A 14943-nucleotide genomic window follows, 5' to 3' on the forward strand; every position below is an offset into this window, starting at 1 on the left:
GCAACAGACAGTTCACAAATCAGAGAAGCACTGTGCCAGTTATAGCGCATACAAAAATACAGCCCATATTGAGACGGTGGGTTTAGTATATATAGGTGCTAGGCCGAATTATTTTCATTCTAACTCACCCCAAAATGACTCCTCATTCTGGCATGATCCCAATTATACACGTGTGAAAATGAATGTCCTAAAGTAAGTGACTCTATTTTAAATTCTAAAGATTTTCATGCCCTTTCCTTCATGTCAAGTTGAGCAAGTTGGTTATTTTCCCCGTCACACCCCAACCTTGGAAGGTGCGACCGCACATGGTGCCCGAACACCCGTGCAAACCGATATCTATAGTTAGACCTTATAACATAGAATCTGGGCCAGTAAGGCATCTGAGTAAACATTCAAATGATCATAACTGATTGTGAGAGAAACATTAACATTTTGTTCATATTCACAGTTGTTACTAGCAAGGTCACAACCAACTTTTACGTACACCCAAACACAAGTATGTAAGCCTTTAAGAGTGCCAAAAAAAGATATATATACATGTACAACTTGGTCAAGACAGGGCCCCACCGTACCCAAAATGATTGGAACATATACTTCAGTACCTATCGACTTCTGAGCAGCTACTCCGGAGAAGTGGAGTGCGACAATCAACCGCTGAAACAAGCACCCTACTGGGGAGGGACGTTACCAGTTTTATCTGTACCATTAGACATGAACACAGCACCCAAAAAAAATAGCGTCAGTACGGAAAATGTACTGAGTATGTAAGACTGATAAGGTACGTAAATTAAGGTCATAACATAAGAGGTATGAAATACATAAATTCAACCCAAGTATCGAAGACAAGCCATCGGGGGCGTACACTATGATAACTATGAAGCATGAATGCGTGCGAGTTATGTAAAATTAAAGTGAAGACACTCATTTGGGCTATGGATTAAATACATAATATAGTATCATTCAGCCGCTCTTTAGGACATATGGCCATTTGAGAGGACTCGGTAAAGTCTCATGCTTCCATCACATCGTACCCAGCCTCAGGAGGTCTCGATTGTACCTGGTCTCAACAGAACTCGGCCTTACCAGCCTAAAGAGGACTCGGCCGTACCTGGCCACACAAGGGCTCGGTAATATCTCATAACACATCACTCCATACCTAGCCTCCTCGAGGACCCGGTCGTACCCGACCTCAGAAGGTCTCGATTGTACCTGGCATCAACAAGACTCAGCGTAGTCAGCCACAAGAGGACTCGGTAGCCTAACATCGCATATCATCGTACCCCAACTGATCAGTGGTTGCACAATAGGTGTCGTATCCGGCTGACTATAGCACGACTCGGTAAAGTACGATATATATATATATATATATATATATATATATATATATATATATATATATATATATATATGTGTGTGTGTGTGTGTGTGTGTGTGTGTGTGTGTGTGTGCAATGCATGACCTATATTAGGAGACTTCGAGATTAAATGCAGAATGAATCATATTTTTAGACCTTCAGATACTTTCTGTGAACGTAGCAGTCTTGAAAGAAATTCTACCGGCAGGGATGTGCCAGAACATAAACAATGTTTTTGAGAAGGGCTTAGAACAAACCAATCTTACTATATAGGGATCATTTAGAGAGAGAGATACACTCACACCAAATCATGATAAGAAAGAATGTTGCCTTACATAGCTTTTTTGAAGAACTAGTTACACCTTCTAAATTCTTATGGTCATATGATGATTAATTCCCCCTCCGATGAATCTTCAAAAAAAATCAATGTAACAAGATAACTGATATTGTGGTGATAATTTCAAGCTTCTCCATGCTAGATCCTAGGAGGTTCGCCTCTTATTTAGCCTTTGATAGTTTGGGAATTCTAAAGGGGGTTTGAGAGCATTTTGGGTGAGTTGAAGTGGGTGATATCTCCTAGAATAAAAGAGGAGATATATGCACTGCCTTTAATACCTAGTCTAGGAAACTTCGTCGCCCTGAATATCAACCGGGTTGTCCCACATCGATAATCGCACTCAATGGGACAATTGGCGCTATTTGGTTAAACAAACCGCCTATATATCCTTATGACGTGCCGCTTGTTGATTGGTTGTGTCAAAACACCATTTATCTCCAACTTCATTGGTGGGAAAAAGCATGGGGTGTAATATCACTCCCCCTTTAGAACATTCGTCCTCGATTGTTGATTCGTAGTTACTCCTTGCGAATTCCACCAGTTATCTTGGGTTGTTCCTGTTAAAGTAGTCTTATTGTCACTTCTTGTAGTATGGAAAAAATGGGTATTCCTGGATTTCATATCTTCTTCAGCTTCCCAGGTCATTTCTTTTGTATTATTGTTCCTCCAAAGTACTTTAACTAAAGCTATCTCTTTGGTCCGCAGCTTACAAACTTGACGATCTAGGATAGCCATAGGAATTTCTTTGTAAGATAGTTCCTTTGTGACTTGAATATCTTCAATAGGGGTAATATGGATGGATCACCCAAGCACTTGCGAAGCATGGACACATGGAATACCGGATGCACTACTTCCAATTCCGGGGGTAACTCAAGCTTATACGCTACTTGGCCAATTCTCTGAATAATTCTATATGGTCTGACATGCCAGGAGCTGAGTTTGCCTTTTTTGCCAAATCTCATCACGCCTTTCATAGGCGACACCTTCAGGAATACCCAGTCTACCATAGCAAACTCTAAATTTAGTCATCGATTATCTAAGTAAGTTTTTTGCATGCTTTGAGGGGTCAATAATTGACTTTGTATCATTTTTACCTTTTCTACAACTTGTTGAACCAACTCAGGACCCAATAATTATGTCTCACAAACTTCGAACCAACTGATAGGAGATATGCACTTTCGTCCATATAGGGCCTCCTATGGTGCCATTCGAATGCTAGCATGGTAGTTGTTGTTATAAGAAAATTCGATGAGTGGTAGATAGTCCTCCCAATTTACTTTGAAGTCTAAAACATATGCTCGTAACATGTCTTCGAGCCTTTGAATAGTGTGTTCGGCCAGACCGTCTGTTTGTAGATGAATAGTTAGCTATAAATTGGGCACCTCTGTTCGATATTATAGAAATTGGAACCGTCTGTTTGTTGATCCTCGTATCCAATCCTTTTTTAAATGCTCTCCAAAAGTTAGCTATAAATTGAGCACCTATGTTCGATATTATAGAAAATGGAACCCGATGGAGTCAAACTATTTCTTTGATATATAACTTAGCATAATTTTCAGCCGAGAAGGTAGTCTTAATAGGTAGGAAATGAGCTGATTTCATGAGTCGATCCACGATAACCCATATGGAATCAAACCTTCAATGTGATCATGGTAAATCAGTAATAAAATCCATGTTGATCATCTCCCATTTCCAGGTTGGAATTTCTATATTCCGAAGTAGTCCTCCTGGTTTCTAGTGTTCAACCTTAACTTATTGGCAATTCGGACACTGTGCAACGTATTCGGCAATGCTCTTCTTCATGTCATTCCAATAGTATAGCTGTCGAAGGTCAAGATACATCTTGGTTGACCTAGGTGAATAGAATACAGCAATTGATGAATCTTTGCCATGATCTGCTATCGTAGTCCCCTGACATTAGGCACACACAACTGGTCTTTGTATCTAAGTACTCCGTCCTCGGATAGCTCGAACACTTGCTTCTTTTGAGAGGGAATGCTTTTTTTTATTTTCACCAAGGATGGATCGTCAAATTACCATGCCTTTACTTCAGCCACTAGTGAGGATTCAGCGTCATTATGAACTATGGCTCCTCCATCGCCGGTGTCAAACAATTGTACACTTAAATTAGCCAACCGGTGCAAGTCTTTAGTTATCCCCAACTTATAATCTTCCACATGTCGTAAACTACCCATGGACTTCCGACTTAATGTTCCGGCCATAATGTTTGCCTTGCCGGGATGATACAAGATATCCACATCGTAATCCTTCAATAGTTCCAACCATCTTCGTTACCTCAGATTCAATTCCTTCTACTTGAATATGTATTTCAAGCTTTTATGATCCGTAAATATATCAACATGAACTCCATATAAATAATGATGCTAGATTTTTAGAGCAAAAATGACAACCGTAAATTCCAGATCATGGGTCGTGTAGTTTTGGTGATGTTTCCTCAATTGCCTTGAAGCATATGCAATAACCCTACCATGTTGCATCGAAACACTGCAAAATTCCACTTTAGAGGCATCACAATATATAACATAGCCTTCGAATTCTTTAGGAAAGTGTTAGAACTGGTGCTGAAGTTAGCGTGTCCATTAATTCTTGAAAACTTTTTTCACAAGCATTGGTCCTCTAAACTGTAGCTGCCTTATGTGTCAACTTTGTTAGTGGAGCAGCTATGGATGAAAAGTTCTCCACAAACTTTTGATTGTAATCAGCTAAGACCATGAAGTTGTGCACCTCCGTAGGAGTTGTGGGCCTTGGCCAATTCTTGACTGCTTCGATCCTTTGGCTATCGACTTTGATACCCTCTTCCGATACTATATGCCCAAGAAAAACCACTAAGTTTAACCAGAACTCGCATTTGGAAAACTTAGCGTACAACTTGTGATACCGGAGAGTGAATAAGACCAGTCGCAAATGCTCTGCGGGCTCTACTTCTAATCGTGAATACACCAAAATATCATCTATGAGCATGATCACAAAGATATCTAAAAACAGCTTAAACACCTGATTCATCAGATCCATAAAAGCCATCAGTGCATTGGTTAGGCCAAAAGACATGACAAGGAATGTCTTTGGAACATCTTCTTCCTTGATTCTTTACTAATGATATCTAGATCTAAGATCGATTTTCAAAAAATACTTGGCGCCTTGCAATTGATCAAACAAATCATCGACCCTTGGAAGTGGGTACTTGTTCTTAATGGTTACTTTAGTAAGTTGTCTATAATACATGCACAACCTCAACAAACCATCTTTCTTATGAACAAATAGCACTGGGGCTTCCTAGGGGGAAGTACTGGGTCAGATAAAGCCCTTATCTAAAAGATCTTTCAATTCCTTCAACTCGGCAGGAGCCATTCTGTACTGAGGGATAGATATCGGTTGCGTATCGGGTGGCACATCGATGGAAAACTCGATCTCTCTCTCGGGAGGGATACCGGGGAGCTCATTAGAAAATACATCAGGAAATTCATTAACAACCGGAACCGATCGAAGGGTTAGAGGCTTTGCCTCTACATCTTGCACCCATACCAAACGATAGATACATCCTTTCGAGATCATATTTCGAGCATTAAAGAGTGAAATAAACTTTATTTTTGGCACTGCGATATCACCCTTCTATTCAATAATGGGCTCTCTTGGAAAGTAAAAGAGAATGACATTCTTCCAACAATCCATAGTAGCATAACAAGAAGCCAGCCAATCGATGCCCATAATAACATCAAATTCTAACATTTCTAATTCATTTATATCAGCTGAGGTATGATGATCATAGATCATCACATCGCAACCTCGATATACTCGCCTAACTATCACGGACTAGCTTACGGATGTGAACACTTCAAATGGCTGATGTAATAATTCAGGCTCCTTACCCCATTTACCAGCAACAAATGGAGAAATGTACAAAAAGTTGGAACCTGGATCTATCAATGCATACATATTAATGGATAATACGTATAGTATACATGTGACCACATCCGGTGAGGACTCTATGTTCTGTCATCCTGACAATGCATAAATGTTGTTATATCGTCCACCTCGGGCTACACGCTCCACCTCCATCTCTACCTCTTACTACCAATGGTTACATTCCTTGCTCACGAGGGTGTGCTAATGATAAAGAAGCTACTACAAATCCTATTAGTGGCATCACATTACCCTCATTTCTTGCTGGGCAAAAATGCATAATGTGACCGGGCTGTCCATAAGAATAGCATAAGTCTGAACCCTGGTGGCACTACCCATAATTATTCCTACTACATTGGCCACAACGTGGCACCGAGGGCCTCATCTTACTAGGGTCTCCACTATATTTTGAGATCTGTCCTCGGGAATTCTTACCCTGACTGGAATGAGTGATCCGATCACAATGCTGACCTTGAGACTGTGATGTTGCATTAGCCACCGAATAATATTGGTACCGAGGAAATGGGGGTCTGAACTCACCTCTAGACTCTCCCATATCACAGGTAGACTAGGCTCTCTTATGTTGGCCCTGATCATACTCTCGAGCGGCTTGTTGTTGCCTCTTGCGATCCTCCAAGTTCTGTGCATAGGCTTGAATACGAGCAATATCCATATTCTGACTCAGAGAATATGTGGTAAACTCATTAATCAAATGTGGTCATAAACCACCCACAAATCGATGTACTCTATCACTCATCTCCGCCACAACTGAAGGGGCATACTTAGCCAAGGAGTTCATTTGCATGCTATACTTCCGAACACTCATGTTACCTTGTTCCAAATGCCTCAGAACACTCATCCTGAATACTGCTGCAGAAGTGCCTTGGAAAACCCCCTCCATCCTACTAGTGGGTCAGTAGGTCCACTAGACTGTTCCCAATTTTCATACCAAATCACGGAAATATCCCGCAATCTATATAAGGCAAACTCTATAGACTCGGCATCAGTGGCATGCAAAGCTCGTAAAGTCCGTTGCATCTAATCTAGAAAATTTTGGGGATCTTCATTTGGATCTATTCTGGTAATACTGGGGGTCCAAATTAATGAAACCCTGAACTCTCGCGTTGACCTCCCTATCTGCAATGGGAGGGGTCTGTAATTGTGCCTGGGAGGCCACTAACCGAGTTAACAACTATACCACACTTCTCATATCCAAATCTTGGTAAGAAGCAACCAGAGGAGGAATAAGAGGTACATAAGTTTCTGTATACTGTCTCGAGGTTAGTGATGATATCCCCGAAACTTGAGTGCCAGCCTCATTAAGGGTTTCAAGTTGATTCACTTGGGCAGGTGGCACCTGACTAGTACCCTCCCCTTCCTCTTCATCCAGCATCTGAACAACTGCTTGACGTCTCGTAGTAGGCATCGCTATAGACATAAACAAGATGAGGATTAAAAGTGAACACTTATGTCTCGGATCTATCGCACGATCTAGTTAAGAAAAAATGTATTCACCCTAGATATCCCATAGCCTCCTATTTATAAGTATGGTCCACGTCATACCTATAAACAATACTCTACTAGATACGACCTGCAGACTCCGTAGGACAAACCTACTTTGATACCATGTTTTTCACACCCCAACCTTGGGAGGTGCGACCAATACATAGTGCCTGAAGGCCCGTGCGAATCGACATCCATGCTTAGACTTTATAACATCAAATCTGGGCAAATAAGGCCTCTAAGTAAACATTCAAATGATCATAACTAACTGCGAGAGAAACATTAATATTTTGTTCATATTTAAAATTATTTCCAGCAAGGTCACAACCAACTTTACGTACACCCAAGCACTAGTCTGCGAACCTCTAAGAGTGCCAAAAAAAGATATATATACATGTACAACTTGGTCGAGACAGGGTCTCACTGTGCCCAAAACGACTAGAACATATACTTCAGTACCTATTGACTTCTGAGCAACTACTCTGGAAAAGTGGAGTGAGACAATCAACCACTGAAACCAGCACCCTACTTGGGAGGGACGTTGTCGGTTCTATCTGTACCTGTGGGCATGAACACAACACCCCAAAAAAAGAAAATGGCATTTGTACGAAAAATGTACTGAGTTTGTAAGACTAATAAAGTACGTAAATCAAGGATATAGCATAAGAGGTATGAAATAAATAAATTTTACCTGAGTACCGAAGACAAGCCACTGGGGCATACGATGTAATAACTATGAATCATTAATGCATGCAAGTTATGTAAAATTAAAGTGAAGGCACTAAATGTGGGTTATGAATTAGATACGTAATATAGTATCATTCAGCCACTCTTTAGGGCGTATCATCTCATATCGTACCCGACCTCGTAAAGGACTTGGTAAATTCTCATGCTTCCATCACATGGTAGGTCTCAGGAGATCTCGGCTATACTCGGTCTCAACAGAACTCGACGTAACCAGCCTCAAGAGGACTCGGTCATACCCGGACACACAAAGGCTTGGTAATATCTTATAACACATCACTCCATACCCGACCTCATAGAGGACTCAGTCGTACTCAGCCTCAGAAGGTCTCGACTATACCTAGCCTCAACAGGACTCAGCATTTTCGGCTTCAAGAAGACTCGGTAGCCTCACATCACACATCATCGTATCCAACTGATCTGTGGTTGCACAATAGGTGTCGTACCCGGCCGGTTATAGCGCGGCTCGATAAAGTAAAATAGATACATAAATATATAAGTGCAATGCATGACCAATATCAGGAGACATGAGATTAAACACAGAATGAATCACATTTTCCTACCTTCAGATACTTCCTGGGAACATAGCACATTTGAAAGAAATGATACCGGCAAGGATGTACCAGAACATAAACAATGTGATTGAGAAGGGCTTAGAACAAACCAATCTTACTACATAGGGATCTTTTAGAGAGAGAGAGAGAGAGATACTTACACCAAATCATGCTAAGAAAGAAAGTTGCCTTATATACCTTTTTTGAAGAACTAGTTACACCTTCTGAATTCTTATGGTCCTAGATGATTAATTCTGTCTCCGATGAATCTTCAACAAAATCAATGTAACAAGATAACTAATATTATGGTGATGATTTCAAGCTTCTCCATGCTAGATCCTACGAGGTTCACCTCTGATTTAGCCTTAGATTGTTTGGGAATTCTAAAGGGGGTTTGAGAGCATTTTGAGTGAGTTAAAGTGGGTGATATCTCATAGAATGAAAAAGAAGAGAGTTGCGCTGCCTTTTATACCCACTCTAGGAAACGCCGCTGCCCAAAATATCAACCGAGTTGCCCCACATCAGTAATTGCGCCCGGTGGTCAAATGAAACCGTCTCTATATCATTATGATGTGTCGTCGGTTGATCGGATGTGTCAAAACCCCATTAATCTTCAACTTCATAGGTGGGAAAAAGCGTGGGGGTGTAACATTTCCATATTTATGTCATGAATTATTTCCAAGGTCATGAAAGGCTTATGGGAAATATATACTTCTATATTCTTGTATCTGCCATGTCTTGTGTTGATGACATTAGTATCATAACGTATTCGGAGGCCGTTGCACCCTATTTTGCATAGGTCAAAATAAAGTATAACTTGTGGTTTCTCTAGGGTTAATAAAAAAAGATTCGCCACCTAATATTTAAAAGGTATACTAGGGTACCTAAAGTCAGTAAAGATCAACATCTTAATGGTCCGCTAAGCCAATGAGAATCCAAGTAAGGTTCAAATTATTCTAAGGGGAAGGTGTTTGGCATCCCTTAAAATCTACATTAAAGTAATTCCTTAAACTTAGGCTAAATATGGAGAAGGAATTATTTATATCCTAGTCTATCAATAGTGTAGGTTGCTAAGTGGGTCTATGTGAAGACTTAATTGAAGTGATAAAGTGTTTAGTCTTATTGAAAGATACTTATTTTGAAAATAGGTTTGTAGCTTTGGAAAAAAATTTAAAACTATGTGGTAATGTGTTTTCAAAATAATGAAAGTTATTTTATGGTATGAAAGGTAAAATTACGAGTTTCTATTGATATTCAAAAAATTTATGCGATAGAAAACATGTAAAAATATACCTTGGCCGTGTAAAGGGATTTGTCTGAGTCGGGCCGCTTGACTTCTATATGATTAGTCTTTGCGAAAACATATCTAAATACAGTTCTATCTGTGCGTTTTTTCTTCCAACATATTTCGTTTCTAGTTTGCCTAAGTGGTCAGTCAAAAACTCTTTTCAATGGTTATTTCAGCTTATCTTGATTCAATTATGCAAAGGCGTTTAACAAAAACTTGTTAGAAAAAAGAAATTGAGTGAAATAGAACTTAATTTATAAAACGGTTGATACATACTCCAGTTTTGAATACTGTCAGCCTCATAAAGTGAAAAAATCTATCTTAATTACGTTTACGTTTTATCCTACATGATTATTTTATACTAATATTATTTTATAAACAATCACTGCAAAGATAAGAACACATAATAACCGTATTAATTTCATAATATAATATACACAAAAATGGGCTAATAACAACAATAATATAAAGTAAAGGGGGAAACTAGACTCTTGTAATGAGCTGACAAGCGTCGGGTCCATTTAAATCAACCAGCAACAGGCTTCAACAAGTAGTAACGCGACGAGGAGAGTGGCAGCCCAGTTCATTTAACTTGGGCCATAGTTCACAATGAACTCAGCTAAGATGGGAAATTAAATAGTATTTACACATAAAAGGCAAAAACAGAAATATAAAAAATGAATATAATTGTAATTTAAACGAAGTCAAATTATATTTGTGATAACCCTCTAGAATTAGCCAAGTCAATAGCCATTGGCTATAGTGAATCACATTCCCCTTAAAAGTTTCCCTTTGACCCCCCGATACTTTAGAGTTCACAATGGTTTCTAGGGCCTCGAGCAGTGCTTGTGCGAGAGAGGGATCCTTTGGCAGTGAAATTAGATCCACAACAAATGTCATACTCCACTGATCTTTGTTCCTCCATAGAGGTTTGAGCCCAAATATTGACTTATAGCTTCAACCAATAGTCTGGAAAAATAGACTCAACCAATTCTCATAAGGAAAACGTTTAAACACAGAGAGTCTATGACAATGCCTCAAGTCATTTAAACATGATAACATTCGAAGAATTAATTTAAGTAGAAACATAGACAGCTCAAGGTAATACACCAAATCATGTCAATAGAAAACATCATTTTGTAACTGAAGCATTCATCAAAGCAATATGACATAAGCATCGGGATGCTAGACATGCTTTAGATTTCAAGTATTATCAACAAACAAGTCACAATTAGAGGAACAACATCATCACATATGGTTATGGGATATCAAAAATTCTTTTAGAGGTTTCAAGGGCTCAGAAGGTAACTTCTAATCAATTTGCATGCAATAACACATACAACCCCCTTTGGAATCACTGTTTTAAACAAGAATGATCAAATGAGAGTCACAAAATAAAATTTTACCAACAGTGTACCCTTATAAGCATGCTTGCTATATTAAAGATGATTTCAAGTTAATCTAAGTCATCTAAAATACTAACCAAAGTTTAGCATAAGGTAAATACTCAAACATGTACTCATGTGTTAACCTTCAATAGAGGCCTGGTTCTTTACTAAGGTTAGATAAGTACATCAAAGAACAGAACAATAACCTTCATCATATGAATATGGTTTCTACAGTTAATGAGTCTAAGTTATCAGGAGCTTGAATCTAAATGAACCTAAGCCAGTTTTAGGACAGTCACTTAAAAGCTAACAAATACATAAATCAAAAGAATGCTCAAACTTCATCGGATAGCCAGCAGTCTAGGCTAAGTATTGTCAAGCTTACAGTTAGTTTCACAAGAGTCATGCTACATAGAGAATAAGGAAAATATAATAAAACAAGACAAGGTGAACTTCATCTGATTGTTTTGAACTTAAACAAGTAAAACCTTATAGGAATGGTATCTACAACAACAAGACAATCTAGTGACAATATGGAGTACCATCTATAGCTAATACTAACAAAGCAAACATGTGACTTGGAATCAGCAAAGGTTTAACCAAAACAAAACAAGATTAGTTTAAAGCCATGAAATATAACATGCTAAGTAGACAGATGTCATAACATGCTTCATATCACATTCATGATAACAAGGTAGAAAAACACGACTGTCAGTATTCTAGTGAAGGGAATTAAAGCCCAGTTTTTATAGCCAAAGAATTGAGGCTTTAGGGTTTGGGATTTTTAATTTTTAGATTCAACAATAGAAGACGAGAAATATTGATAAAAATACTGACGATAATACATGATGAAATCAGAGGATTAAATGAAACAAATCAAAGGAGAAAGGCAAGGATTTTACCCACTCAAAAATTATGAAGAACTTGCCGTTGAAGCCTTTTGACCTCCATCCACAACTTTTACCCAGAGGTCCTTGCGTTTGACCTCTGGATCCTCATAGGTCATGTTGAGGTCGGAGATTCCTCTGAATCTAATGCAAATCTGAGGTTCTTGTAAGGCTTTAATTATAGATTGGAATGAGGGAATATGGTGATGAAGGACTGATAGTTTCATCAAGGGATGTGATAATGAGATTCTCGAGGTTTCATATTTGGCGCAAGGATTTCAGAATTTAGGACTTGAGTGGAGATGAGAGGAAATGGAATGTTTCGGTGAGATTCTTGGCCATTGAGTGATGAGTGAGGTCTCATAGTTGTATAAGTGTGATTTTGCACTAATTAGTGCTAGGGTTTAGGGGATGGCAGAGGTTAGAGAGGACAAGAGAGATGAGAGAATAGGGAAATGGAAGCGGCTTGTGGATGGACGAAATGATTTGGGTTTGAGGGGGTGATATACATTTAAAATGGGAGAATGGATGTGGACCGTTGGATCAATTGGATGAAAACTCAGGATTTTCTGGAATAATAATAAGAGAAAAAATAATCGGAAAATTAAATAGAAGCCATTTATATCATTTTCATCCAACGATTGGTATTAATAGGGGCAAAATTAAATTTTAAAGGAAAAGCACAATTAATCTGGACAGTTGATAAATGTGATCAACGGTGGATGAGAGGTGTGTTTGTTTTGTGAGTGTCTTTTGAGATGTTGACGTGGCAAAACGTGATTGGTGGAGGAGGTGTGGCATGGATTGCCAAGTGTGAGGAGTTGCTGAATTGGCCTTGGGCCTGGACGGGTCAGGGGCTCTATTTAGGCCAATTTTGTGGGATTTTGATAAGAATGGCTGAAAAATAACATTAAACCCATATCCATTATAATTAAATTTTAAATTGCAAGAATAGCCTATTTATATCTTAACCCCCTTGTAATCATAGTTAATTTAATAAACTTCTTTAATCCCAATAAGACATAATAAGGTATAATTAAAAAATTACTATATGTATGTGTATTTGTAAGCTAATTTCACATTATCAAAATTAATTAATATCTTATAACTATATTAAAATTCATTAAAAAAGGTTGATTTGTTAATTAATTAAAATAATAGAGGTGATATAACCTTAATTCTTTAAGGTTAAATTAATTTTATGGGCACATTATTAATATTAATAACTATTGTTACTATTATTATATTTTTTTTAGAAAAATAGGTAACATGAATGATAATTTAAAAAATACTTTATTATGTCATTGTTGATCAAAGCGCAATAAATTAATTAGAAAAAAGGGAGGGCCAAAACTGGTCCTCAACACTTGCCCCTCTTTGACCATAGACGATAAAAGAATCTATGGGCAAAGAAATTGACTCACTGACAAATATTTTTCCGACTTTAGGTATATACTACAGAGAAGGCATATGGAGTTGTGAAAGCAATAAACTACGAAATTATGGCCAAACCCTTTCTGATTTCCTACATATCCAAAAGGAATCAAGTCTGAATGTAGTGCGAGGATATGAATAAACAAAATATTGGAGTGACCGAGCATGACTCAAGCTGTCGACGTATGCAAACAGAATCAGGTCAAAACGTAGTTTGATTACAAGAGTTGCAGAAGTGAAAAATAAATAAAATTTTAAAATGATATGATCAAGGCTGACTCATACTGTCTACATATCCAAATGGAATCATGTCAAAATGTAGTTCGATTACAATAAATGATTGAATTCGACATTGATTGCATATGTATTTCTAACATAGGAAATCAAGTTATGGCGTAGTTTCGAATACATGAAAATGATATTTGGATTTCCTATTACAAATGGTATCGTACCCTACGTGGTTTGCCTACATATCCTACCGTGGGAAGTCAGGTCAAGCATTGTTCTGTTACACAAAAACCTAACCTAATTGTCTTCAAGCATAGTATTTTTTGATTGCGTCTGAATTTATGGGATTTGTGCTCACTCTTCTATCCATATATGCAAAGATTAATGCTCCTCCTGACTAGACCCGATGGATCACATATGAACCTTACCAATTTGGCGAGAACTTTCCTTTAGCTTCCGCTTGATGGAAAAATATCTTCTTTAAGACTAACTGCCCGGTGTGAACTGCTGAGGTTTTACTTTCTTGTTGAATGCCATGGCCATACTATTTTGATAAAGATGACCATGACAAACTGCGTCCATCCTCTTCTCATCAATGAGCATTAGTTGTTCCTGCCTGATACGTATCCATTCTGCGTTGTCTAGCTTGGCTTCCTGGATAATCCTTAAAGAAAGTATCTCGACCTCTATAGATATTACGGCTTCAATACTATATATCAACATGTATGTAGTTGACCCCGGTAGACATCCTCTTTGTAGTGCGATAGACAAATAGGGCAAATGGTAGTTTCTCATGTAATTGCATGTGGTTGTCTACTATCTTTCGCAAGAACCTCTTGATGTTTTTGTTTGATGCTTCAACTGCTCCATTCATCTGTGTCATGTATGCCGTGGAATAGTGATGGTCAATTCTGAACTTCTCGCAAATTTCCCTCATGAGATCTCTTTTGAGATTGGCTGCATTGTCAGTTATAATAGATTCTAGGATCCCGAATCGGCAAACTATGTTGTTACGGGCACAATCTACCACCACATTCTTTGTAACAACTTTATATGTTGAAACTTTGACCCATTGTGTAAAATAATCAATGTCCACTAGGATGAAACGATGCCAGTTAGATGTGGTCGGTTTTATGGGCCCGATCACAACCATGCCCCAAGCGGCGAACGACCAAGGAGAACGCATCACATTTAGCTCATTTGGTGGAACCCTAATGAAATCCCTGTGAATCTGACACTGATGAGATTTTTGCACATAGCAAATGCTATCACCTTTTATGATCATCCAAAACTATCCCACCCTCA

At 38.4% G+C, this 14943-nt stretch overlaps 1 protein-coding gene and 1 long non-coding RNA gene across 2 annotated transcripts; both read right to left on the reverse strand.

The window, feature by feature from the left end:
- Window positions 1-3443: 3443 nt before the first annotated feature.
- LOC138898876 (uncharacterized) lies at window positions 3444-3913 on the reverse strand. The gene is made up of 2 exons (XM_070184982.1): window positions 3740-3913; window positions 3444-3602 (listed from the first exon to the last, which is right to left on the reverse strand). The coding sequence occupies exons 1-2, from the start codon at window positions 3911-3913 to the stop codon at window positions 3444-3446; spliced, it is 333 nt and encodes a 110-aa protein (XP_070041083.1).
- Window positions 3914-10097: 6184 nt separating this feature from the next.
- On the reverse strand, window positions 10098-12533 carry LOC104111528 (uncharacterized). The gene is made up of 2 exons (XR_689735.4): window positions 11992-12533; window positions 10098-10670 (listed from the first exon to the last, which is right to left on the reverse strand). It is a non-coding gene; the product is annotated as an uncharacterized lncRNA (long non-coding RNA).
- Between the last annotated feature and the right edge of the window lie 2410 nt (window positions 12534-14943).

The sequence above is a fragment of the Nicotiana tomentosiformis genome, chromosome 9 (assembly GCF_000390325.3).
Source record: "Nicotiana tomentosiformis chromosome 9, ASM39032v3, whole genome shotgun sequence".
Classification (NCBI taxonomy): Eukaryota; Viridiplantae; Streptophyta; class Magnoliopsida; order Solanales; family Solanaceae; genus Nicotiana; species Nicotiana tomentosiformis.